At 41.9% G+C, this 27,032-nt stretch overlaps 1 protein-coding gene across 5 annotated transcripts in view; it reads left to right on the top strand.

The window, feature by feature from the left end:
• Positions 1-27,032, top strand: part of KIAA1549L (KIAA1549 like) — a 135,377-nt gene that overhangs the window by 46,008 nt on the left and 62,337 nt on the right. For 2 of the 5 annotated variants that reach the window (XM_054828434.1, XM_054828431.1), the window contains exons 2-7: positions 15,632-15,979; positions 18,803-19,417; positions 20,826-20,938; positions 22,444-22,663; positions 23,695-23,828; positions 25,543-25,705. In XM_054828434.1, the coding sequence (XP_054684409.1) occupies positions 15,632-15,979; positions 18,803-19,417; positions 20,826-20,938; positions 22,444-22,663; positions 23,695-23,828; positions 25,543-25,705 (1,593 nt within the window). The remainder of the gene's footprint in view (positions 1-15,631; positions 15,980-18,802; positions 19,418-20,825; positions 20,939-22,443; positions 22,664-23,694; positions 23,829-25,542; positions 25,706-27,032) is intronic. The other 3 variants (XM_054828433.1, XM_054828435.1, XM_054828436.1) reach the window with 3 other exon arrangements.

The following is a 27,032-nucleotide window of genomic DNA, read 5'->3' on the forward strand; positions in this document are numbered from 1 at the left end:
ATGGCTTGGCTGCAGGTCGGCTCAGAGATTGAATCAGCACGGAATGCCTGACCTCTTATGGAAGACTGAATACACTAATTTATTTTTAATCTTAGAGCCCTTTGCCACACTGAGGGGACCCACGGATTGATATTTGTTGCCTCCCAGATGTTGTTTTCACTTAGCTCACTCTGGTATTTCTGAACTGAAATGTGTACCTCTAGGCACGTTGTGTGACACCAGGCATAGTGTGATAGCATGACTAATGTGCATCTACAATTAAATCAAGTTCCTGAAGATTTCTGTTGTGTTTTTTTCCATATGATAGTGCCAAGAGATTTCAAAGACTCTGACATTGACGGTTACAGTAATTACACTGCATCCATTATGTTGTTTTTGTTCTTGGTAAATTAGATGTCCTGAGGTGGCCTGAGCAGAGGTGCAGTGTCTCCCATTTTAACCTGCTCTCTGCAATCTACTCAGTACTTTTTCTACATATTATATTTTGATCTACTGAGTATCAAATTTAAATTGGGGATTTTTTTCCACCTAGATTACTTGCAGATATATAGTACACTTTGTTACTGATTCTTAACATATCTCTTTCCATGTGGTATTGATACCTGGAGAATGAAGGTGATTAACACAATAGCTTACAGGGGAAAAAAACAATACCCTACAGCCAGGAACTTAATAGATAAATAAAAAATAATGTATTTCTTATTGGAATCGAGAATGTATAACTTGCCCATAGTGGTATCCACGTACTACTTTCTATTGCTTTTACACCTGGCTTGACTGGATATACTTGCTGGGTGATTTCTCATTTAGACTTTCCATTTCTCGTTAGCCTCAAGTACCTGGGAAAGCCAGTGACCAAAATTTCAACTTTTTTTTTAAGACTTCTGGGGTATTTTTATGGGGTGTTAAAAGCACCACAATTTTTCAAGAGCACATCCTGCCACTCGCTTGCTGGATTTGCGATGCAGTGAATCGCTGAAGCGTGTACAGTTGCAGCGGGCCTGGTTCATCTCTGCCCTGCTGCTCTTGCAGCTGTGCAAAGCAAATTCAAAATGCTGTCGGATCAAAAGATAAGTATTTATTCTTATTTGCGCTAAGGCAGATTTATACAACTTTTGTAGAAAGGATGGGCTTTAAAACAGGAGTCGAGATATAATGCTAGCACTTTCAATCCCTTCCTGTGATGAGATGGGGTTAAGGGATCTGAGTTTAAATGAGCTTTATGCTTACTTGACAAAAATGCAAGTCATAACAGTAGGTTCAGGGTGGTGAGGGTTAGATTCACTATGCTTACAACAGGTTGGAGTGTATTTCTGTAATTAATTAAATAAAGAGTAAGAAGAAAGCAGGCCAGCTTTCGATTGAACTAGTTCTCATAAACAAATTGAATTGACAGCTTGGATCAAATCATGGTTGTTTGTTTTTTCCCCTCCTGCTGTGCAAAACCTTTCTCAGATGATAAGAAAATTGTGCTTTCATGATACAACACAACTAGTCACACACAGGGAGACAGAGCTTAAACACATCCTGGCTTACCCTGTAGTATAGGCTCCCTTTTTAATCCACTGTTATGCTATAGCATTGCTGCTTTATCATGGGGATAAATGTGTAGTATTAATTTTTTAGCTTCAAGCTAAATTTTGCACTGCTGCCAAACCATCTTGTTTCATAGCAATGCAGCCTCGTCGTGATAGTTACAAACTGAGATCCTGTGATTGATGCCATTAAGTCATGTAATATACCACGTTCTGTTGTCAAAATTTATTTTTGTTATTGTCAACATTTTAATACTTCTAGGCAGAGTTTTAAATAATTGCTGCAATAAAAGAAGCTTTTGGATGAGAAACATGGTGCCTGGTGGTTTGCAGAAAGGAAATGTGACTGGAGCATATTTATCACTTTGAAATTACAATTTCTGAGATGACAAATCTTTGATTCATGCAGCAAATTGTTATAATTTAGTTTTTTAATTGGATTTCTGGATACATCCCTTGTACTATTTTAAGTATCACCTGTTAATGAAAAAGCAGTAGTCAGTGAAGAATGAAATGAATTCTTAGTCTTTATTTAAGATTCAAATCAGTTTTAGCAAAACCATGAAAAAGAAATTAATGTGAAAGTCAACAAGACAAACCTTTAGACTGTGACCAGAATTTACAATCTCATTCCTGCCCTCTCCTGCAAATAAAGCATTTGCTTTCAGTTTAAGGTAATTCAAAGTAGCACCTGCCTTTTAGCCCAGACACCAAGGTGGGGGGTCTCTTCTGGGGCCAGAGGAGTCTCCAGCAGGTTGAGGGACTGCCTTGAGAGTGTTCTTCACCTTGTCGTGCTCCTGTTACACAAGTGCAAAGGAGCATTTTGGGTGTTCTTTGGGGATCCATTGCTGCTGCTCAGGTCTGAACTGGCATTGGGCATAGATAATAGTGAAGCCAGAACTTCTCTTGGGTTTTTTTTTTAAATTTTATTTACCCCCTCATCCCCCAGCTGCTTTTGTTTTTCAAGGTAGCCTGTTTGGCATTGTGCAAAAAAGACTTTTTCCTTGGCTAACTTTTGGCCAGTGGAGCTCTAATTCTGTATTAGCTCTCTGCGCTGGCTCGCCTTTGCTCTGCAGGTGACCCAGGCTCTTACCTGATGCTCTGAGGGGCAGGAAAGCGGACAGAGCTGCAGTAGATGTAGTGTGAGAGCTGTTGGGGAGCGGGGTAGGTCCCACAGCTAACGCTACTGTTCCTCTTGGGAAGGACAGACCTTGGAGGAGAAGGTGCAAAGCAGCACCGTTTGATGAGAGAATTTAATCACAAGGTAGATGTATCTAAGCCAGATGAATATTTGAAAAAATAATTTACAGAATTTTTTCGGCTTGTGCAAGTGTCATGAGCCTCTTCTGATTTTTTTTCTTTCTATGTTCAGTATCCACACTTTAAGTCTTCACTGTACTCACAATTTTTGTTCTACTTAATGGTGGTTCATCCGTGAAGTCACCAGCTTACTGCGATGTGTCCCGATTGATCAAAGACTGCTGCTCTTCTTTCAATGAAAATTACTTATCATAAGTGTGACGTGTCACCTCTGTGGCTATGTTTGTGTGCATGGTTCCCCGTTTTCCTGGCATCCAGGCCAGTAAATCTTGACAGTGAGGAAGAGCGTGTGTTGAAAAAGTACCTGGAAGTGGCATAAATCTGACTTGAGGAATTTGCTTAAGTGGTGCCCTGATCCGTGCAATAAGTCACCTGTCAGGAAGGTTATGGGAAGAAACTTTCACGTTAGGCTTCTGATCTTTCCTGGAGCAAAGCCTCGCATGCTCAGGGCTTCTTTTTGGTAGCATCAGGGACTTGGATCTTAACGCTGGTATTTTGATGTCTGAGCAACTCTTAATTGATACAGTAAGAGTAATGAATGGCTGCATGACCTGGCGGTTTTAGCACCTTCTTCCTTCATGCCTTTTCTCTTCATGTATCTTTCATTAAAAAAAAAAAAAACCAAAACCAAAAAAACCTCTGTATTCATTAGTTTCTCTGTTATACCTATCTCATTTGAATTATCTCATTTCTATAACAGTACCAGCATAGAGCAGGTTAATGGAAAACCTTCTTAAATGCTCTGTAGAGCATGTGTTTGATAGTGTGGTAGTAATGCTCCTAAAATCCTGGTTAGCCTGAGAGCTTTAAAATCCAGACACTCAGTTATACTTATATAAATGCAAAATGTTTGCATAGTGTATGTGCAAAGGAAAAGCCTGTCCGAATAGGGCATCGTCTTTCCCTTTGTTAAAAGTGACTGTGTGTCTCTAAAGATTAACTGAGTGGTTGGAAAGAAATTAGGGTCTGGCTTGGTTAGAGGCTAGTTTTGGAACAAATTCTTAAAGTTTAGCAAAAAGAGCAGCAATCCAGTGACAAGAAGTATTGTGGCAGTACCCAAAGTGGGTCACAGAGCCAGGCTTTTTTGGGGTTTAATCCTGAGTTAAATTAGAAGGTAGAAAGATGGATTTCAGTTGGGGATCCAAGGGGGAAGCATTTTCTATTGCTTTCCTTCCAGAGCCATTTTTACCATTCTGTAAGGTGCAATGTGACAAAGCATGCGAGTCCCATGAACTAAAGCACAGCAGAAGACGGTCAAGCAAGCCATGCTGCTATGGAGGGAAAAATCATCTTATTTGGCTTCTTTTAAACTTTTCCGAGGGAATATTTTAATTATTTTTCTATTGTGAACCCCAAACCTTTCTACAGGACTTCGGAGATTTAAATTAGGAGGTCCACCAACTTGTGCAGTGCTCTTCAGGCAGCATCTGGAAATAGCAGCATCTTTTGTTTCTAATAATACCCTCTGTTCCAGGCAGTGCATCTTATTTTTGAGAAACTAGCTGCTCACTTTGGTAACTGTTAACTATTTACTGGTTTTACAATTAAAAGCGACTTCAGCTATTAGTAAAAAATGATTGTGCCTGTAGCAGTGATCCTGCTTTTTTTTTTTTTTTTTTTTCAGGACTCCTGTCATTTCGCAGGGAAGATGTTGTTGTTTTCTGCTTGACAGAAAATGCCAATACCTTTATCTTAGGGAAAAGAATCGACTTTTTAATACCCCATCACTGATTAGTACTGACATTTTGCATGTTTAGGCAGCCAATGCAAGAGCAGAGCTACAATCTTTAAGTACGTCTACCTGCTTAATCCCTGCGCTTGGGTCTTCGTGAGCTTTGAGTTTGCAACATTTGATGCCTGTAAACTAAATACCGAGTCACTGTAGAATATATAACTTGCCCCTGAACGTGTCAGAAAAGTGCAGGGATACAGCCTGTGTAGGAGCTCTCTGTATGAGGGACGGGGCTTCCCGAATGATGCGGAGAGGTCTGTTGCTTTTGCAGGGACAGAGGTGAGGAGCAGATGGAGGCACCTGGATGCTGGCGCTGGTCTGAGTGTGCGTCACTCGCAGGGCAGCCCGGAGCTGGGCTGGGCGCTAAGGTATTTCTCCAGCATTCTTGGAACCCCGCAGTCTGCCAATGTTACCGTTTATTTTTCAGGTTTAGAAACAGATGTCATGTATTTGAATTTGTATACCACTTCTTCTGGATTTTAATTCACGACTGAAAAGTTAGATTTGACCGGGCAGTTATTGCACCTTTTTACCACTGGACAGTGGACTCCCCCTTTGTGCTTTTAGCCTCTTGTACCCTGTCAAGGGGGTGGCTGATTTTTTTTTTATTTTATTACTGATAGTAATGGTGTCCTGTCAAACAAGTATTTGCAGTGATTTCCAAGAGGTGAGAAAGTGAAATGAGGCGACATATTGCTATAAACTTGAGCTATTGCCACTTTTATGCAGCAACGAAAAGATCCTGAAAATAAAGGCTAATGAGCTGTGCAAAGCACAGTGACAGTCATAGAAAATGGAAATCATTTTTAAACACTTGCATGATGCTTTCTAGCCTGAGCCAAGTCCTCATCTACTGTAGAGCAAACAAGGAGCTTAAGAATTAATTACCTAGTTGATATGCATAGTTTGTTAAGATGTAATATTCAATTGTAATATATATTGCACTTCATGTTGAATATCCACTGCAGATCATAGCAAAGTTGCAGGTTGATTTGTTGTTGAGAGGAATTTAGTCGCTGCTCCGTCATCCTGACTTGACCTCAGGATGGTCTCTGGCAGCTCCCTGGAAGCTGAAAGCTTCCTTCATAGGAAAGTGATTTCCCTCCTCCTGAGAGAGGGCCCTTGCTACATTTGTAAAACGTAGGAATCAAAGGGCAATACTGAATTTAAACAAACAAAAAAAAAATCAGATTTTTTTTTTTAAAGGGATTGCCTTTAAATTGAGAATTTCTGAAAAGTCAGTACATAAGAACGAACGAATGAAGATGATGTGTATAAGGCTTTCTTTCTAGCTTCTGTCCCTTTTAAAGTGGAGAGAGGGGGGGAGAAAACCCCCAATGCCTTAAAAAGCAGCTCTCTGTGCTGTCCCTTATCTTCAGTGCTGTCAAACCTGTCCAGGAAAAGAATTTTTCTAATCTAAGAAAAAAACATCCATTTTACATGGACTCTTTCTTAGCAAGAGCTTATTATGTTTGTAGTCTCATTCATTGACATAGAGGAGTCCGTGCCAAAGAAGGATGTGCCACATCTCAACTCGCTATTTGTCTGGCAGCTCATTCATGGTAGTGGATCTTACACATTCACTGATTTAACCTTCGTGCATTCTGGGGCCAAGTAATAGACTTTGCTTTTTTTGGGTTCAGAAATTGCATTGTACACCAGGATGGATAAACAGTGGTTATTTGGTGCAAATCTTGGAGAGTGTAGAATTTGGACTTGATTATTATTTTGTTGCATTTTTTTAAAACAGGTATGTTATTTACTCTACTTCAAATGTTGAGTGGTCTTTTCAGACGCTCTCTTCAGTGTGACCAGATTTTTTCTAATCTAAAAATCAATAAGATACTGATTTAAACAAAAAAAAAACCAACCCAAAAAACAAAACCCAAAACACTTTAAGAGCAGTGACTTTCATACTTGGAAAACATTATCAGTGGGGCAGTACTGAATGCTGTGCAGACAGAAAGCAGGATGCTTCCGTGTGTGACCTGCGTTCCTTTCCTGGTCTTCACCTCTTTATCCTTCATTACAGTCAGAGGCTACAGGCAGCTGAAAGAGCTTGAGAGTAGCAAAAGGCATTGTGACAACCTCTGTCCTTGTATTGATCCTGTATATGTGGCACCTCTGAGACCGTGTATCTCCTTAGAGAGGATTAACTTCTCTCCTGGTTATCTTGCTGGGATAGACCCAAAGAGTGTCTGCCTCCACGTCCTCTGGGGCAAGCACGGGGGTGCCCAGGGCACAGCCTCCCTGTCTGCCCTTCACGTCTTGGCCTGAAATAGTCTCTGGAAAACACAAAGAGCTTGTCCTCTCCCAGCCTTGGTGCTTGCATGTGTGTTGCATCTAGTAACTGTAACTTCAGAGCTCTGAAATGGATGAAATAAGTTGAAATTAAGAAGTTTTAGGGTTGTCTGTACATGATGTCAGGCACTTGGGTTGCACGCTGCTTAGCTACGGCCGCATAAGGTACCCTTTCACAGCGGATGCCTCTAGTACATATACGTATCAGGTGGCTGTGATAGTCAGCAATTCTTGGACTTAATTTTCTTCTCTGAAACTGTTTTGGTCTATAATGTGCATTCCCTGCTCCTAGGCTTGCTTGTCTGTAAAATGAGCAGTGCTCGGAGGAGTAACACTCGTGCTCAGTTAGCAGTAGCGATGGCTAGAGATGCTCGTGCTGCCAACCTGCTTGTACTGTCACTCTGTTGGAGGCTCTCGCACCTGCAGGGCCAGAGGAATGTGCACCTGCACGTCGGTGTTTGGGTGTCCTAGCTTAGACTTCTGCTGAAGCCCCGACGCAGGTGTCTTCCCCTCTGGCGCGGGAGCAGAGTTTCAGGCAGGGTGGCAGAAGCTGCTGCCGCTGCAGTGGATTGAGTGAGTCGCCATCCTAGCGCTGGCTAGCACTAGTCCAGAGGGTCTTCTCCACTCACGGGTTATGGCCTCAAATGTTACGTGCAAAAAAAAAAAAAGATTCCCTTGGAGATGTGCTTGGTTTGGTGAGCAGAAAGCTTTTTGGCTCAAGGGAACATTCACAATTACCCAACCAGCATGTCAAAATATATCGTATTATGTAATTTGGTGCACAGTTCAACCTTTTGAAAGCACTGTCATTTCTTTAAAAAAGTTCTGGAGACCAGTAATTTTTTTGTTTTGTGTGTTTTTTTTTTTCTTTGTAGAATAATCTACGTGGCTTTTAGCAGGGATTCTCTTCAGTCTCCTCTTGTATTTGATGTTGCAAGGGGAATTTAAACTCTGAAAGCCTTATTAAAGGAGTAGCTTGTAGTTAAGAAAATACATTTTTATTGCGTATAGTAAGAAAGCTGTGCTGCTGTTGACTTGTGGACTCAGCTTAGTTTTTCCACTAGTAGTTACATTTCCTGTACTTTGCTGCCTAACTCTCAAAGAGTCTAAGCAGATCAGAGTTTGGCCCCAACAGTCTTCTAATGCTCATTCAGAATTTGGTACCACCCTTACAGTCTGTCCAAGTTCTGGAAATAAAAAAAAAAAGTCCTCTAAAAATGTGATTTGTTTAAAAATAATGGTATTTTAAAATGTTTTAGTTTTTCTTTTATCCCACGACCATAAGAATTCAGAAATTTCATCTAAAGAATGAAAGCTGAAATTCTAATTCAGTCTGATTCACTTAAGGGATCTGCCCCCCCCCCCCCCCCCCCCCCCCAAAAAAAAAAAAGCCCCTCAAATGTTGTAAGACTCAAGGTAAATTCAATCATGAGAACTGGCAGCTTTGGTATTACATGTTCCCAAATGACCTTGAATATTTTTTGCTACATTGTTCATTAAATCATTTATGCTGATGCCAGCAGTGTCTATATAAACTTCCCTGAATAAACACAATTCCCTTACAAAAATTTGTATAAATGCGTGTTTACAAATAAATAGGCGACCAGTGTGCAAAAGCAGGCTGTGAGGCTCACAAAAGCATCGATCCTAAAAGTGTCGCTGAATAAGCAATAAAAATTTAAATAAAAAATAAATATATATGTCACTCATTCACTTAAATTCTGTGAATAATCTGCTAAACTTAAGTGGAAATGGTAACGGGTATGTTCAGCGGGAGCAAGAACGAGACACCCCCCCCTGCCCCCAGCACGCTCTGGTTTCTGTAGGATTCTGTGCAATCATCCCGCAGCACTGCATGGCGATGAAATCCTCCTCTGCCACGCTCTTCCTTCCTGCGTTTCCTAATGATCTGGCTGAACATCTGCTCTGTGAATATAACATGCAGAGCATGCAGCTGGAATTGCCAGTGGCAGAATTGTTTCCTCAACGACAGGAGCGTGTTATTTTACCCTGGCTCATCTATTATCTCTTATACGGCTCTTCACCTCCTTCCCCGCTTGCTGGACGCAATTAAACAGAGCTGCCTGTGTGGCGAAGGAGACGCGTTTCACCCCCAGGCAAGGCTGGCGCTTGGTACAAGTCACACCAGTCTGTCGGTTCCTGAAGCGATACTGGTGACAGCCGTGAAGCATTTGCAGGCTCGGCTCTGCTCTCCTGAATCCCAGCCAGCTTACGTTTGGGCTGAGTAAGCAATGAAGGCAGGCCATGTTGAAAGTGGGAGAGAAGTACATTTTCGGTGCAGCCCTATATTTTCATTTCATAGCTAAAAGGTTGCCTCTGATGCAAAGCTTTGCTGCTGGTGCATTCCCTTTGGTACCCAAAGGGAAATCTGGGTGTGGAAGAGGGGAAGGTGCGCAAACATTCCTAACAGAAGAGATTGCTGCTTTGGCTTTTCACGTGGGCAAAAATATGACTGTGCAATTGAGATGACCAGATACCGTGTCCAAACATTTTTCTGTTAGTTGTTATAAAGTTCAACCCTTTTTTTTGTTGAGAAGAAAACTTTGTGCACTGCGGCACCTTCTCATACAGTTTTTCTCACTGAAAACCTGTTTTGTTTAAACATAATTCTGGTGCTATGGGGACAAAATAGTTTTCCTGCTTGTAAAAAAAAAAAAAAAAAAAAAAAAAAAACTAATAGTTTTCAGATATCATCTTCTAAGATCACTGGATCACTGGGAAGAGGGCTTTTTTTTAATGGGAGACGGTGCTTGTTTTTAATGCCTGGCTGTTGTAGCTGCTGACTGTTTGAGGTAAATAGAGGCTAGGATGTGAACAATCTCAGGTGCTGGTAAGAAGATCTGTGTTTTAATCATACAGGCCAGAAATTTGGGTTTAGAAGGTCAATATGTAATTTGGGAAAAGTTCACTGAAACAAATGTGAGAATCAGTCTATTGAATTGCTGTGAACTTTTCTCACAATCTGCATAAAGAAATCGATATTAAGGAGATCACAGAACAGGGTTTATTTTTGCTGGTTTATTTACCTTTGCTTTTGCCCTGCTCTTGAGGAAGTTGGTGAAATCCCAAGGAAGCGGTTTTCTCCACCATCCGTCCCTGCCGTAGTAGCTGTGGGTTGGCAGCTGCCAAAAATGCATTTATGAGCGCACTTTCCTTTCCAGTGCGCTGTCTGACCTTGGGGATCCCTCTGGGCAGGTTCTTCTGATGGCTAACCCCAACCACACCGACCGCCAACGCAGGCACGGCTCTGGGCGTGTGCATCAGGGCTCAGTATGTGTATTTGTAGGTAGGCTTTTTGACATGGCTAGAAATACCTTACAGGTTAAATGTTATGCAAAAGGTGTGAAATTAAGCTGCAAACGTCTTTGTGGAATGGTGCTGAACGTGAGATGTATGGGATGTATAGGTTATGATGTAATAATTTCATTGATGTACTGCGGTAACAGTAAAATTTTGATATGCAACATAGCTATTCTTATAAACGCTTTGCTGTGTATTTGTCTTTTATTGGTAGCACATTTCATATCCTTTGACCCATGAAATCGGCATTCCTTGTGCAATTTTTCCAATTGTAAACTCTTAAGGAATAATAAAAAAAAAAATTTTAGGGAACTCTGAAGTGACTCAGATAACATGCATGTTGATGCTAACATCATACTGTGTAGGCTTAATATCCTTCAACAGCAGAAGTAAATTGTATAACCCTTTGGGTAGGGTGGTGCCTTTTTCCACTGGTGTAGCAGAGATTCTTTTTCTGTTTATTTCCCTATCGTATCCTATATGGATCACATCTGACTTTTGATCACTCAGTCTCTCATGGTGAAACAATAATAAGCTGGAAACTTTGTAGTTGTGAGAAGACAAAAAATAAAAAATGCATTTTTCATGTAATAGTGACATTGTTTTTAAGAGGTGATGCAGCCCTAGGATAGTGCTGTCTGTTACTGAGTAGACTGGGGTAAAGTAGTAAATGGTCTCTCTCAACAGTTCTTAGCTTGTCAGTAGACTGTTATTCTATGTATGTTTGTAAGTAACTGTGTTTCTGACAAACTAGGGTTTCTTTTTTTTGGGGTGTGGTGTTTTGTGGGTGGTTTGTTTTGTTTTGTTTTTTTAAGTTATCTTTGGAATCGCTTTGCCTTAGGGCTGATTGATTATTTAGACCTGTATAAAATCCAGCTTGCTTATGTAATTTAGTGTTTGGATTTCCGCTGTACTTTAGATGGCTGTAGTTACTCTTATACTGATACTGTTGTGTTATTAAACTTTAGCCTTTACAGTAGTTAACTGCAGTTGCGAATTGTTTTCAGTCATATTTTTTTGTCTCAGAAATTAATAATTTAAGCAAGTTCATTTGAAAATTGAAATCCTGCCTTTAATATGCTGAAGACTATAGAAAATATATATACCTGATGTATAATGGGCAGATATCATACAATAAGATTTTCCTATGTCCCTTTTATCAGTTTCACTCTTAAATGTTACTAACCCAGATCATCTGAATAATGAAATGGAAGTCACGACAACAGAAATCTTCTGTGGTTGAAGATACCTTTGAGTGGATCTTTTGTAGTGGCTCAAATGTGGCAAAACAGTATTTCTTGTCTGCCGCAACAGTGTGAGGGAAGCTCTGGATAGTCATTGTTTTCCTTCAGTGGAGTCGTAGACTGTTACTCAGATGAGATTCTCAAACTTTGTTTTAGCCTTCTTGTGGAGGGAAATGTTTGAATCCTGACTGGGTGGTTTTTTAATTCAGTTGGAGCTGAATTCGTTATTCAGCATGTTAACAAACAGATACTCATGTGTCTTGAGAGAAGCTCTGCTGTTGGGATCCTACAGCCTTCTCCATGGCTGCTCCTCTTGCTGGTTGCCTACCGATGGGCAGGCAGGGCAGATAAGAGAGTACGTGCTGTGGCATCCACAGAATGTTCATTTTGCTTGTTATAGATCTTTGCCTTATTATGACATAAAACTAACAGGACCATGGTTTCAAATATCAGCGGCACAGATAAGCGATTCGATCTCTTCATATACCACACTGGTGCAGCCCCACCTCAAGTACTGGGTGCGGTTTTGGGTTCCTCAATGTAAGGACATCAAACTATTAGAGTGTGTCCAGAGGAGGGCGACCAAGATAACGAGAGGCCTTGAGGGCAAGACTTAGGAGTGGCTGAGGTAACTTGTCTTGTTCAGCTTGGAGAAGAGAAGGCTGGGCAGTGACCTCATCAGTCTACAACTTCCTCAAGGCGGGGGCAGTGGAGGGGGAGGTGCTGGTCTCCTCTCTGGTGACCAGCAACAGGACATGAGGAAATGGAATGAAGCTGCATCAGGGGAAGTTCAGATTGGACATTAGGAGAAGATTCTTCAGTGAGAGGGTAGTTGGTCGCTGGAGCAGGCTCCCCAGTGAAGCGGTCATGGCACCAAGTCTGTCAGAGTTCAGGGAGGGTCTGGATGATGCTCTTAGTCTATAATTTAGTTTTAGGCAGTCCTGTGAGGAGCACAGGAGGTATTTCGCATTATTGCAAATTGAAAGATCCCTAATTAGTGATGGCTGTTGTAATGACGTTACTGCTAAATGGGTTTTAGGATTGTGGGAGGTGGTGGTTAGTCAATAGCCTGAAGTATGAGAGAATAACAGGTAATTTAGAGGCGTGGCTTGGTTCACAATGCACGCAGGATGGAGTTCTCATTGCAACTTTTGTGTTGGTTTGAATTGGTTGTCGTCTTCTTTCTTCAAGTGTTTTCAGCTGTTGATAGATGTAGAAGTGAAATATTTCCCGATGTCAGCCCTTTTCCCATGATACAGTCTTGTTTGCACAGTATTTGATAAGAATCTGTAGTTGTTGATACCATCCTACCAATTATCAAGTAAAGAGTATGTACTTCAGTTTAAACTCATGTATTGGGAAGATAATTTTGCCTTTTCCATGCTGCATCCAGTCACTACCAGGATGTTGAATTTATGGCAGAAGTTTGAAGTAGATACTGATAGTCAGTATCTTTCTGTAAAGGTAGAATCAAAGAAAATTTGCTGCAGTGGAATGCCAGCATTATATATTGGTTGCAGAATACTGTATAATATTTTAAACCTTGACTAACTCAGGAGCTTTACTTCATTAATGGACATAAACAGGAAAGTTGCCAGTTGGTATGGAAGGAAGAAACAAGAACTGAAGGACGAGCATTGAGTAGTGGTTAGGGAACATTTTTATTCAGTGTTTTATCTTCTTTGCATTATTTGAGCTTTCCTTTTACTTGTCAAAATGTGGTAACATCAATTCAACGCTTTTTTTCAGGTTTGTATTGTCTCTCTGCTCATAATCATTCTCATTAAACCAAAGTGTGAAGAAATATATGAGGACTGGTGCAGGCTGTGTGCAGATTGATGTTGACAGATTTTGCTGTGTTAGAAAGCAAGAAAACATTGACTTGTTTAATTCCCCTTTAGGACTCGCATTAAGTGCTAGATAAAATCCTGTGTGAAAGCTTTGCATTCACTTTTCAGTACGGCCTTTCAGTTCAGAGGTGAAACAAGACAGTTTGAGGTGTAACAGATCGGGTAATGATGACTTTATCAGCTGAGATGACCTCATAGAAATTTAAACTGCAGGTTGCCTAAGGCCTGATCTTGCAAAGCACATCATCTAGTTCTTAATTTCAAGCATATGTTTGAATACATTCTAGTTGAGCAAAATACATGTTGTCTTCTTTCCTACCCTCTGTTAAAAAGCTTCCTGACTGTAACAGGGAAGAAAAAGCCACCAAAACACAGTATAAATCACAGTGTGCCTCCCCGCATGTGGTGGAGCATGTAGAATATTAGAAATCAGGGCATGCCAGTCTTCTAGGTCTCCAGTCCCCCAATGACACATCAGCAGCCACGGCACAAATGCAGAAGCATTACTGTTGTGCTGCAAACCTTTCCTGGTGGGTCGGTTCCTTGGTGGACTCTGCAGCCTCTTCTCCAGCCTGCTGATCATCTGGTGCAGCTTTATAAAGGCCTATTTGGTTTCCCCTTAGCCTGCTTATCTCTCGTTGCTGTAGGTAGCCCTGTGTCTGCCTACCTTTGCTTTTCTCCAAAATGTTAGTGTGCAAGTTAGCCCATGTCAAAAGAAAGGTCTGGGGACTTCTCTAGCTGCTAGAAGGGCAGAGCTCTGTTCTGTTACCCATCCTGGAGCTGCTCCCCTAAAATAACTTGTTTCAGGATTCTGTATTCATTCTCACCTTTCAGTGGAGGAAAGATTCTTCACCATGGCTTAATAAAGCTCTTAAATACAGGGATAAAAGGGAAGATCTGTGGTTTATTTGTTTGGGGGTGGGTGGGTTGTGGGGTTTTTGTTTGGGTTTGGTTTTTTTTTTTTAATAGAGTGAAAATGCCACACCGAACATAATTCCAGCACGTTCCTGTTGAATGCACACGGGAGCCTGAAGGAGCTAGTCTAATCATCTACTTTGGCCTGCACATATGGATGATGGGCGGTGCATTACAAGGGCATCACAAGAAAGAAACTTAGCTCTAAACAGGTGCAGCATGACCCATTTTCCTCTCTTGTGCTGTATGGTGTTCTGCTGCTGGCTCCTGTTTGCGCGGGCTGATCCCCTTGGGTGCTGTTGGCTCTGTTGACCCTTGGGTTCGTTGGTGGCTGGAACTAGCATCCAGCCTGTTTTATAACCATGTATCCCAAGGTCTGCCCCTCCTTGCTTTTCCATATTATTATGGGTATGGAGGAGGTTGGCATCCTCTGTTTCTGATCCAGATGCGCTGGAGTTGTAGGGCAGGGACTGGCTCCATGTTGTGCCTCTGTTTAGCTATGCAAGGGGCACAGCTTGGCATGGTAGAAAGTGCCAGTACTGAGTTTCAATCTGTAATCTTGCGGCGGCGGGGGGGGAGAGGGGAAAAACCCTTAAATGTTATTCTTGAGTGAATCTTAATCTTTAAATTAGTAGTAATGTGAGATTTACCATGCTACGATTTTAGAATAACTGTAATCATTTTAAGAAAACAAAGCCTAGGAACATTATGGTGTTGAACGTAAACTGGTGTTTGAAATGCTGCGTTGTACATCTGCACATATCAAAAAAAGAGTTTAATTTCCTAATTTGTTTTGGATCTTACACCCCCCCCCACCCTTTCCTCATGTTCATCCCTGTTTTATTTTCTTCCTTTTGTGTGTATAACTGCATGCATTATTAGAACTGGCAAGATGAGCACCTCCAGATGCATCCTACAGGAACCCAGCCAATGCTGACTCTGTTCCCATGTCAGACTGCATGCCAAGTCAGTCAAGCTTGGTTGTCAAAATCTATTCCTTTTCTTCACTGCTTCTAAACCCATCTTCTCACAAAATATTTTGTCACAGGGTGACTGATGATAACCTCAGGAATTGTCCAAAGCTTAAGAAGGTGTCTTCTAGTATGTTGGACCATCCTAGTTAAAAGTATATTTTAAAGTAGTATGGTCTAGGAAGCTTTCCTTATTCTTCTGTCAGATGAAACAACCTGAGGGGTTTATAATCTATCACATTGTATCTTTCACTGGTTTTTCTTTTTGTGCATGTCGTTTTTTTAATTTTACATTTCTCTGAATTCTTATGCCATTTGAAAAAAAATAAGTTCAATAATTTTGCTAAACATAATGCATTTTGTGTTGTGATTTGTTGCAACGAGACGAGTACTCCTCTTCCTTTTGGGAAAGAATATACTCATTTTACTGATTGTTTTACAGGTATCAGGCAGCAGCATATCAATGTTGCTCCTTCTACAGGATCTTTTCCTAACTGGAAATCTGTACTATCACCAACACGGCCTTCTACAGAAACGAAGACTTCCTTGGTAGCTGATATTTCTGTGGGACAGACTTTGGAGAATGCGAACTTGCTTCAGATGATAAAAACAACACTGACTGGCACACGTACTAAGACTTCAGATCAAACTCAGCTGTCACCCACCCTTTATCAAGGCAGTGGAAACAGTGCGTCCCAGGAACCTGCTGAAGTTTCAGCTGAGTCGCCTCTGAGGTCATCAGCTCAAGATGCAGATGAAACAGCTGCTGTATCAGGTTTGCCTCAACTTGGTATGTTTGCCACATTGTCCACTACACCATCAGTGACACATTTGAGTACAGCTGTGCCATTTCAGCTAATACCATTAGAAACACCATCCATTTCAAAAGAAAGCACATCAGGATCAGACATGCTTTCTGCTGTTCCAATATCATCATTCTCCTCATTGGTAATTCAGTCACCTCATACTGTTAACTTTTCTAAACCAGCTGTACTGCCCATCAAAGTGCCTTTGTCTGCAGATCCTGAAGGTTTCTTCAACACAGATTCAGCCAGCTTGCAGGTTAGTGAAAGCAGAAATAGTCCTCTAAGCACGGTCACCGTAGTACATTCTAGTACGGTGAATCACAGAAAGGGTCCCGAGTTGTTTACGGGTACCGTGCCTTTCAATCTATTGGGATCAACAACAGTGCATTTCACAGAAATAGTGGGAAAAGGGTCTCCTTCAGAAAGGATCTCTTTTTTACCTGTATATGCTGATATTCCTGTGTCAAAAACATACCAGTCTTCCCTCCCAGTAACTTCCAGAAGCCTGTCACAATTTCCTGATGACAGTATGTATAATGTATCTTCTACTGGAGTAAAAACAAACAGTCAGCAATTTAAGGCAGTGTTGACTGACAGAAACAGTGATACCACTCCTCTGTTATCACCAGTTTTTCAGGATAAAGCAGAGGTTCCTACATCAGTCTTCCATCCTGTGGGTACTCCACATCTGATACCCCACACGAGCCATCCTCAGTCTTCCGCAGCACTGATTAATTGCACTACAGGCTCTACCAGTGCACCTTTCATGTCGTCAGCTTCCGAGAGCCTGGCTGAGGTCTCCGTCTCAACAGAGAGCATGTCTTCCCTTTCATTGCCAAAATCACTTGTTCCAGATGCAAAGCACGCTCACAATGCAGTGCTGCCAGTACGAGCATTTAGAAGTGAAACAGATTTTCTCTTTAGAAATGCAATACGCTCCTTTTCAACAGGCACAAGGTCTCCCTTGCTAACTGAGACAAATGGCACCTTTACTAGGATAGCACGCACAAACAGTCCCAGTGCAGCAGCAGCTGATGAGGACACTTTGCAAATCCCTTTGACTGTTTTCTCGCAGCATTCGGTGGCCCTGAATCCGACTCTTGCAGAAGACCTGACTAATAGAGCTTATCAGGCAAATGGCACACGATGGCCAACTGCTGCTGCACGTACTCTCCCAACCTCTGACGGCTCTCCTGTGGCAAGAACAGCTCAACGGCCTTTCACCAGAGGGATGACAGCAAAGATGTCCGTGAACTTTAATGCTAATAGCATGCAGCCTTATGGATCTCAGCTTTCCAATGTTTCTCCAGGTATCCGAAACAGTAAATTCCACAAAGGAACAAAGACACTAGGCACTGTTTTGGAAACAGGCATGACTAGTCCTGATCTAGCTGCAGTGCTGTTAATTACTTCCACTACAGGCCGTTCAAAACTTGAACCTGCTATCACAAATGCCTCTGCTACTACTGTCTTTGTAACTGCACATCTTCCACCTGGTGCTGCAGAACATCCAGATGTAACTGCAAATAAAGACAGAAGTATGAGAGTACCCACTGATGTGACCCCACGTGCAGAATATTCACCTCCAAGAGCTTTAAATCATTTTACCTCTGGTCAGACTTCACATTCAGTTGATAGAAAGCATCTCGCCTCTGTTGTGCCTCCAGCGTGGGGTACACAGCTGACGCTGGTTTCCATAACAAAGGATAGCCACAGCTCCAGCTCTTCTAGGATTTTGAGTGTGGACTCTGAAAGCAATTTAGATCCTGTCAGCTCTCCTGAAGTAGCAACTTTGGCTTCTGTATGGACCAATACAGCATTGCTGTCTTCAGCTGGCACTAGTATTCCTTCAGTAAAAACTTCAGTCAAAACTGCGATAAGAGTTCCTCCAAGTACTTCTCCGTTGGAAACAGAGTACCATGTTCCATACTCAGTAGTTTCAAGTCTGCAAAAGAAAATGAATACAAATAAGCAATCACTCTTTTCCACCCCCTCTGAAAACTCTACGTATGCAAACTCTAGTCAAAACGTTTCAAATTTACCCTTTGCTGGAATTAAGTCGAATAGTTTTCTAGAATTGGGCATAGATGCATTTGCACTGAAAATGTCTCCTGTTCAGTATTCATCACTTGCTACCACTTTGACAGTGCCTGACCCCCTGCAAAAAAAGCATGGAAACACAGCTGAAAACGTTGCTAATTCCTTTACTGTTGGAGAAGTTAACGTCAGTATACGCTATGAAGTGCCTGTCCATTTACATGTGCCTCCTGTTAATGATACAGGTGCTTCCCCTAGCTCTCTAGAATCACAAACAACTGATGCTGGAAAGATTACTTTACTGACAAAAACCTTAGGCACAACACCAACGTTGGCTTTTCAGCTCACTGACAACTTGACTTTTTCAGCCAGCTATGAAAACAGTGCCATCCGTAGCATACTGCCAACCAAGCCCCCCTTACCCATAACCGAGCCTTCTAGCTCAACTCTCTTGTATAGTTTTATTACAGAAGATGATATCAGTTCTGGAAATTTTCCAGAATTTGCAGATGACCAATTAGAGTCTTCTGGTTATTTGGTTACAGCTGATAAAAATCCAGCTGCATTTAGTGTGGAGGAATGGGACACAAGTACACGACATAGTCTAGTTCCCAGTAATATATCTAATAAAGCTACCAAGGGCATCCCATTGCAAACCCCTACCACCAGTGCTCTGCAGTCAGTCGTCATAACCTCTGTCCATGCATCACCAACACCACTAATTTCTCCTTTTTTGTCAACAACCAACTTTACCCATTCTGTCATTACAGTGTTATCTGGAGTATCTTCTGGTCCAATACCTACAGTAGGAACTTCAGAAGCAAAACCACTAACAAGAAAGTCATCTCCAGCTTCACCAGTGCCAGCTGCTTCTTTCTTTTCTCTAGGCACTGAAAACACACCTTTGCCATCCGTGATGGCTTTAAACACACCGATACTGACACTAACAAAAAATAACACTGCCACAAAATTGGCATCGGATCTGAGCTCTGTAGGAACACATACAGATTTTCCTTTTGCAACAAGAAACACAACTGTATCACCCATGGATGTGACAGCTATACTCATAACCCCTAAAAGCAGCACAGTCACAACTTCCACGCTTGCACCCACAGCACATGTACCAAGGCAGATAGAAACAACAGTAACTGACACCCAGAAGTTCCCAAGCTCAGAAATCACCAAAACGTCAACCCCATATCCACTGACAATTACAGCAGCTTTGACATCTATTACAGCATCAGCGAAAACAACTAGGCTTCCCCCTACTCCAGTGGAAAGCACCTCTGCTCCTCCCGAAACCACGGCAACAGCCGCTTTCGCTAACATGACAGCAGCTCCTCCCCTGGATTGCCGGCTCTCCAAGAACCTTATGGTTAAAACAGGTACGTGGGGCCACTGAATTTGCTGAAAGCACCTCGCTTGTCTACGAGGGGCAACTGGTGGTGAGTGGGAAATACACTCAAACATCGAAGAACATGGGGATGTTAGTAATTAATCTGGGGATGAGGCTGCTGCACTGCCAAACCAGACAGATAAAAGCAGGGTTGCTAGTTTAGGGATGGCGTTGGCTTTATTTGTAGCTTGGATTTTACAATGAATGTGTCAAATGAAGTAGTGAGATCAGGTGCTCTGAAGTTCAGTGGGTCACTGCAGGGATCTAGTAGAACCACCTACGTGGAGTGCTAGCCTGGTATGACACGATGGTTTGGTCTCTGCTTTGCAGTAAGGAGCCTGCATCACTGAAGAAGACAGTGACAGTAACCTGCCTCAGTCTTTGTCCCTGTTTACATGTGAATACCTAATTTGTTTTCGTATGAACACCTAATTCTATCATTAAAGATTCATTTGAAAAGAATGGTTAGTATTTAGAGCTGTACGCTTCAAAATGGGAGGACTTTGAACTTTCTATGTCAACAGTATCGCTTCTGGCTCTAGCTGTCTTTTCACAGACAGCTTTTCCTTAGCTGTAAGAACTCTGAAATAAAGGGATCTGGAGGTGTCCCTTGCCCAGGCTTCATATGCATTCCTTATGGTAGCACAGCACTAGAAGACGTGTGTGTCTTGGAGATCTCAGCAAAGAAGAATAGATACTTAAAAGGGTTTATGACCTTGTATAGAACTGAATGATACTGGGAATAATAAGAAGCTTTTGGACCTAATGTGTGTTTAGTAGTTGCTAAATATCTACATCAGTAGTATGATGAGTACAGCAACTATTTCTGAAAGTAGAAGTAGCTTGTATACAGTATATGATTGGAAGTATTTAAGTGCAGCTATAAAACTATTTCTGCAAATTATAAGAGAAAAAGCTAGTGATAATGTTAATAAAGTACAGACACTTCTGAGATGGAAAATAATTGTAGCAGTGGAGTAACACATTTCCATGTTTATTTAACTCTGTCTGTGAAGGTATGAAGCACACGTCCTTTTGTAGGCTTGTCTGTGCAGCACCAGCTCAGTCCCCTGGGAATGCTGCACTGGTCTGTCTGCAGGCAATCGAGTGGCGTCATACCTCACTCAGAATGGCAGCACGGCAAAGACTTGTTGTTGTTGCTAAAGAAATTGCATTTATTAGACCTCACCCTGGAAACAATGGGCTATTGCTATGCGATGAATAGGGAACTCGGGACGCTGCTGAGCCCCTGCAGTTCTCGCTCCCATTGGAGCTGCTGCAAATGTCAGCTGCTTTGACGGTCTCCACCCAGCTAGCACAACCTAAAACAATTTTAAAAGAGTAAACGGTAGCATGGTAGTGTCTCAAATTAACCTGTGGCTTTTGTTGTTCCATAGTTCTGTTTCTGAATACAAGGAGGATGCTGATCAGCAATCCCTTCAAGGAGAGCGTGAGAAAAGGACTCAGCCAAGTGCTGAGACAGGCTTTCAACCAAAATGTCAGTGCTCAGGTAAGCGTGCCTGGCTTGCCTGCATGATCTTGCTGAAACAGCTCTCCCACCAAGAGAATCCCAGTCGGTTGCAGCTCTAGTGGTGGCTCTGGATGCAGGAAGCCCCGTGGAGGAGAGCACCAAGCTTTTCCTATGGAAAGCAGGCACAGGTAGAATCTACTCTGGTCTCTAAAAAGATAAGGACCGCTCCAAAGCTTTTGTTGTTTTATCTGATGAAGTACAAGTGAGAAACACAACTTTCTTTTTGGTATGTTCTGGGAAATGACTACTGACAGCAGTTGCCTCCTCCCTCTGTAGCTCAGGAATGGCTCCAGTTCACGGTCAGCCAAGTGCTGCTGCGCTCAGCCGGGGTCAATTGCAAGAGCAGGGCTGGTAAATGGGGTGTCACTGCTGTCAGTCTGCTCCCTGGTTTGAAAACCTAGTACCTGACAAGTGCAATTGCACAGGGATGAAAATCCCGAGCAGGTAGAAAGCACATTTTATTGAAAATAAATGAGGGAGACGTGTTCATCACTTGGCAGCTAAATTGCACAAACCTCTGCATTGCTGCGTGTAAGAGCAGGCTTAGGTGGATCGCTGGGACGCTCTTCTGTGCAGCACAGGTTCCCGTGCACTTACGCAGGGGTTTGTGCTGAGTCCAAGGCTGTTATGAATTATAGTCACCGAGCCACTGGGAGGGGAAAAAATTTTGCTCAACACAGCATCAGGTTGATGTTGTCCCCATGCTCTATTGCTTTAAGTTCTGATAATTTTATTTGGTTTGGGAATTGTAAGTTCCTGAGTTTCAGCAGCAGCAATGAAAACCATCAGACTTATTCTCCCACCTTCTTGTAAACCTGAGAGAAGCTGCCTTTTCCTAACAGAGGTAACCAGCTAAAACTTAGTGTGGAAGACCAGTTCCATGGCTTAAACTTTTTGGAAAACACAGAATTTTGAGGTAAAACTCAACTCATGTTTTGGCTCCCAGTCTGTTCATCTTGTAGTTTGTGATTTCTACTCATATAGATGATAGCTTAACCATCTGGGACAGTATAGGAAAAGTAGTATAGAAGAGACAGTTGAGGTTGAAGAATCAAATATTGGAAACTTTTGTCTTTCAAACATCTGTCTCCAACCCTGCAATGACAGACGCATGCACAAAGTCAGTGAACTTCAGGTACAAAGTAGGACCTGGATGTTCTCTGGATTCTCTTTATTTTTACATTCATAAGTAAAATGCCCCAGTATATGCACATGAGTGAAGCCCTAGTCTAAATTAGATGTACGTGAGCTGTAGTAGCAATACTGCACTGCTACAATTTGGAGTGCATTTTGCATGGGCTGGGTCTAAAGTTCCCTGAGTGGTTCCACTAACACTGTGTCTGATATGACACTAACTGATCCTGGAGGGTTTATCGGGAATTACAGGATAAAAACTTTACACATTCAGGATGAGAAGTCCCATCAAAAAGTGTTTGAATTGCAACCAAAACAATAATAAAAAAATGTTTCCTTGTGTGTTTTAGGTTGAAATCCTGGAGCAATCAAATAACGTAACAATTGGTTACTACGTTACACGGGGCAGACTGGTTTTTATGCCAGCTGCTGTAATTGAAAGGCTTCTTGCATATGGCATTAGCAATGCCACAGCAGACATAAAGCAGCATGTTCCGCATCTCCAGTCCGTGGCGGCCCTGGCCTTGCCGTGGAACCCCCTTCCCGCGTACCACTTCCAGCTGAAGACAGGTGAGTGAGGTCCTGCCCACCCGTGCCCGGGGTGTTGTGTGTGTGTGTGTGTGTGTGTTCATGGTTAGCGCACAGGGGTGATGGCCCTCCTCCCCTGCCCTGTCCTGCCTTGGCCCCAGCTCTTCAGCGCAGCAGCAGGATGAGCTCTGCTTTGGTTCCACGTGTTGATGTTCTGGGCACAAGCAGGACAGCCAACGTGTGAGTCCCTGTCCTGCGTGGTGTTCTGCTGTCACCTCGTTGGCACTGCCGTGAAATGAAGTGGCGTTGCATTAGGGATGAGTCACGCCGATATGCTTGACTGAGACTTGGTGTTTGATTAAAATGGACTTTAATCTACGGGTTGTGCAGTAACCCGTGCATTTCTTTTGAGGATGATCAGATGAGAAACATAGCTATATAATATATGTGTATATTGTTCTGGCTGGACCCACTGGATTTGACTTGGGTCCCTGCCATCTGACCCAGGGTCACTGTGTAACCCAGAGCAGTTGCGGTGCAGCAGAAAGGTATCAGCTACGAGAGGGCAGAGTGTGCTGTAAAACAACATATTCAATTGTAAAAAGATCTCTTATGTGTGTACTTACATGTTTATATACACTTACTGCAATTACCCAGTTAAGTATATTTTTCCTAGTACAAACAGAATGAGAATCAATATTATGATTAATTATGTCTTGCACGAGCAAATGACCTGCAAGATTTAAGAGTATAACTTGTGTTTTAGAATGATTTCACTTACTGCCTGGCTCTGAGTATTTGTACAGTGAACTGATCTTACCGTCTTGTATATCACTACAGCAACAATCTCCATTTGTTTGTGACAGTATCAGCTCTAATAATACAATTTAATTCTTACATTTTGTCTCAATTAAGGCTAGTTTAGTGCAGTGCTTCAATGGCATAAACTGATCTTATGTGGCATTATTTTCACCTGCTTAATTTGTAAATTGATCATTTTGCTGTCAGGTATTTCAGGAGTTATGCAACCAAGAATATTTTATCCACATACAAATACATTGTTCCTTTTCCAGAGCTACAGTTTGTGGGTCAAACGGACAATATACAGTCATGCAAATTTGTTCAGACCATGGAGCAACGGTTACAGAGAGCGTTTCAGGATGCTGAAAGAAAGGTCTTAAACACCAGCAACAACTTAACAGTTCAGGTACAACCTTGCATGCTTTGCCATGTGTCGTGCATAGCTGTTTGTAAGATCTAAGCTAACGGAATATATTTTTTTTTTTGTGCATTCTAGTTCTACACTCGCAGACCCAAATTCACTATTAAGGGCCTGATATTTGCAGAACTTTATATGTTTAGTGGGCCAACACCCTTATGCTCTGTGCCATACTTCAGGAATAAATAAATTATCCTCTGTGTGATATTATGATATGTATCTGACGTGTGATAAAACTCTGTGTATGGGCTTGTGCTCCTCAGAATAGTTTGCATGTAGTTTAGCAGAAGGAGAAAATTGGTCATTAGAGCTCTGCTTAGTTACTTTGTTACTGTTTTTTGGGAGCTTGCTTCAAACTGGATGAGCTCAGAGAGGCAGGAAAGTGCATGGCAAGAGATCACCTACAGCAGTAGGTAGAGTGATTATCAAGCTTTTCAAAAGCTGAACCCGTGATGCTGAGGGGACCTTCAGGGTGGATAATTTTCTCACAGAAGTCATAGATCTTGCAAAGCACCAAGGCAATTCTGTAAATAGCCCTAGAAGAAGGTGGTAGTTGTGGGTTTTGTGGGTATTGCTGACTTAGGAAGTGATGGGACGGAGGTCTTGGGGGCAAGTAAGGCACTCAAGGATGCGGTCTTCATGATAAATTTTTCTGAAATTATTCCAGTACCATGCACAGGACTAAGTGCATCAGAAAATAATATGAGGATTTTAGATTAAATACAAACTGAGGAATGGTTCTGGAGCAGATGGAGCTGATTCAGAAAAGGTGTTGCTGCACTACAAGAGTAGAGAGAATGGCAGCAACATGGGTCAATGGCATGACACAACTTCCATGCAAGGAGAAATTAAATCAGCCATGGTTCTGAGTGATGTAGTGAATCAGGAGCGATCATTTAGAGTTTCCCATAATAGAACTACTCAGATTTCAGTAAAAATCCTTTCACACAGTGGGTAATAAGATCTTGAAGGTGGCTGGTTGTAACTGGAGAAAAAGAATGGAAGTTACCAAAAGCAATTGGCCAAACATAGAGAATAAAAAGTCATCAACCCTTTTTAAACCAAAGCATATAATTTATGGCTCAGACCGTAGCTGTGGGCTAACCTTACACTGCAGAAAAGAGTCCTCTCCTCTTGCCCTGTGCTCATTGTCCAACCATCTGCTCCTGGCCATTTGGAAATGGACATCGGCTAGGCAGAACTTTGGTCTGACCTCAAACTCTTCTTCTGATGCTTTTATTATACCACATTTTATGTTTTTACGTAGTGATCCAAATCATAAAAATGGGGTATTCAAATAACATTCATGAATGCTGTCAGCCCTATCTTACAGTGTCAGTAGCCAAAAAACATCCCCATTGTCCTAGGGCACGAGTTTTCTGAGAAAACATGCTTTCTGATAAGCATCCTTTCCCTCATCTTACATTTCCCGGTAAAAAACAGGGAAAAATATTTTCAGTCCTGCCTGCGCCTTTTCTGCCTGCTGCTGTCCTCCAGTAACTCTGCATGTGCTAAAGTAGGAATTAAAGTATAACAAACTGTTTTACACAATCTGGTTGAGTGAGCTGTATCTAATCCATTGTTCAAGTTAACTTCTTCCCAGTTTGTTTGCACTGGTTTTGTAGGTTTTTGTGTTGTTTTTTTCCTTTTTTCCAGCTGAGCTGAAACACAGCCACACGTTATATCTTTACCTCTGTTTCAGATTCTGAACACCTCCAATGTCTCCCAAGCTGTCACTCTGTTTTATGTAGTGAACAATCAAAGCACAACCCTAAATGGCACTATTTCCAGCAACCTTCTTAATCAGCTGTCAGCTGAGCTGGTGGGTTTCTATCTAACCTACCCGCCTCTCACCATTGCAGAATGTAAGTATGCTCTTCCCAGCACACCGTTCCTTAAGATTAGCCAGTCAGGCTTTTGTTTTGCAAGCGCCATAAGCTTTGTCGTCAGGCTCACAGATTGTAGGTGGGTTTGCTGACTGTTTTTTAAACTTTTCAAAAAAAAAACCAAAAACAAAAAAAAACCCCAAAACAGAGAGGGGTTAGGTGGGGGGTGGTTTCTGGGTTCTATTACTACAGCTGCTTGAAACACTGGGAGATAATTAAGAAAAACACATATATGCTGTCATTAAAAAAATGCCTGTGCTGGCTTCCTAACAAAATAAAATTGTAGTTTTATATAAAACAAACCACAGAATTTCTCCAGTTTTCCATTTCAGGAAAACTTAGTGCAGCACATAAAGTCCATCTTCAGCCTAGCCCATTACTTCAGTGGAACACGCAGCCCCCAGTGCTAGTTCCAGCTGCAGGGCTGGGCATCACGCTTTGCGTGTGTGTTTGGGTAGCGGGTGAGCTCCATCTGCATTTCTTTCTTTAAACAGTTGTTGGTCTGTTTGCTGAACTTCATCCTCAGTTTAAAATGTGGTCTAAGCATTTTAGTGTCAATAATTTGCTTGCATTTCAATTATGAAGAGTCAGAGGTACAGAGAGCAAAAGTTGTGTGTCTGGGCAGCCTGTGCGGCATATATGCTCTCTGACTGTGCATGCTAGTTTCTCTAAAATGAATAAAGTGACAGGGCATTTGATTATGGGGATTTAATCTGCTTGTTAAACTTGGCACATGAAATTAAGCTCACTGTAGAGTCAGGTTATCTGTTCACTCTGTGTAAATCTTCATGAAATACTTGTTAAATTTGCAATACTGTGCTCAAATACCAGTAAAGATCTAGTTAAGTTTCTGGTAGCAATCAAACTCACTGATAAGGCTAAACCAGTGATGGAGTAGTTTGTAACTTTTCATTTCACAAGTATTGAAATAATTGGGCATATAAGGGTAGAGCCAAGTATGTTGTTATGATCAGAACACTGAACTGAGTGGATTTTGTAGCTTTACATAAAATTATTACAGTGCTTATTCATTTTCTGATTGTAAGAAAAAGCAGAACCAGGCTGCTGGAAAGCGAGCACTGGGGAGAACACAAGTTACCTGTTTGGTCAGCCCATCTTATTTACAGACAGCCAAACAGCAGACTAGTGATCTTGTGCAGTTCTTCATCGGTTACTTGCACAACGAGCGCTCTGCTGTCGGTGGGGTAAGTGGTCGCTCTCTGGTGTGAGGCCATCAGGAATCACAGCTAACCCTGGTTAGTTGAAAAAGAAGGAACGTATGTTATTCTTAAGGCGCTACCAATCC

This window comes from Grus americana, chromosome 5, assembly GCF_028858705.1.
Source record: "Grus americana isolate bGruAme1 chromosome 5, bGruAme1.mat, whole genome shotgun sequence".
NCBI lineage: Eukaryota > Metazoa > Chordata > Aves > Gruiformes > Gruidae > Grus > Grus americana.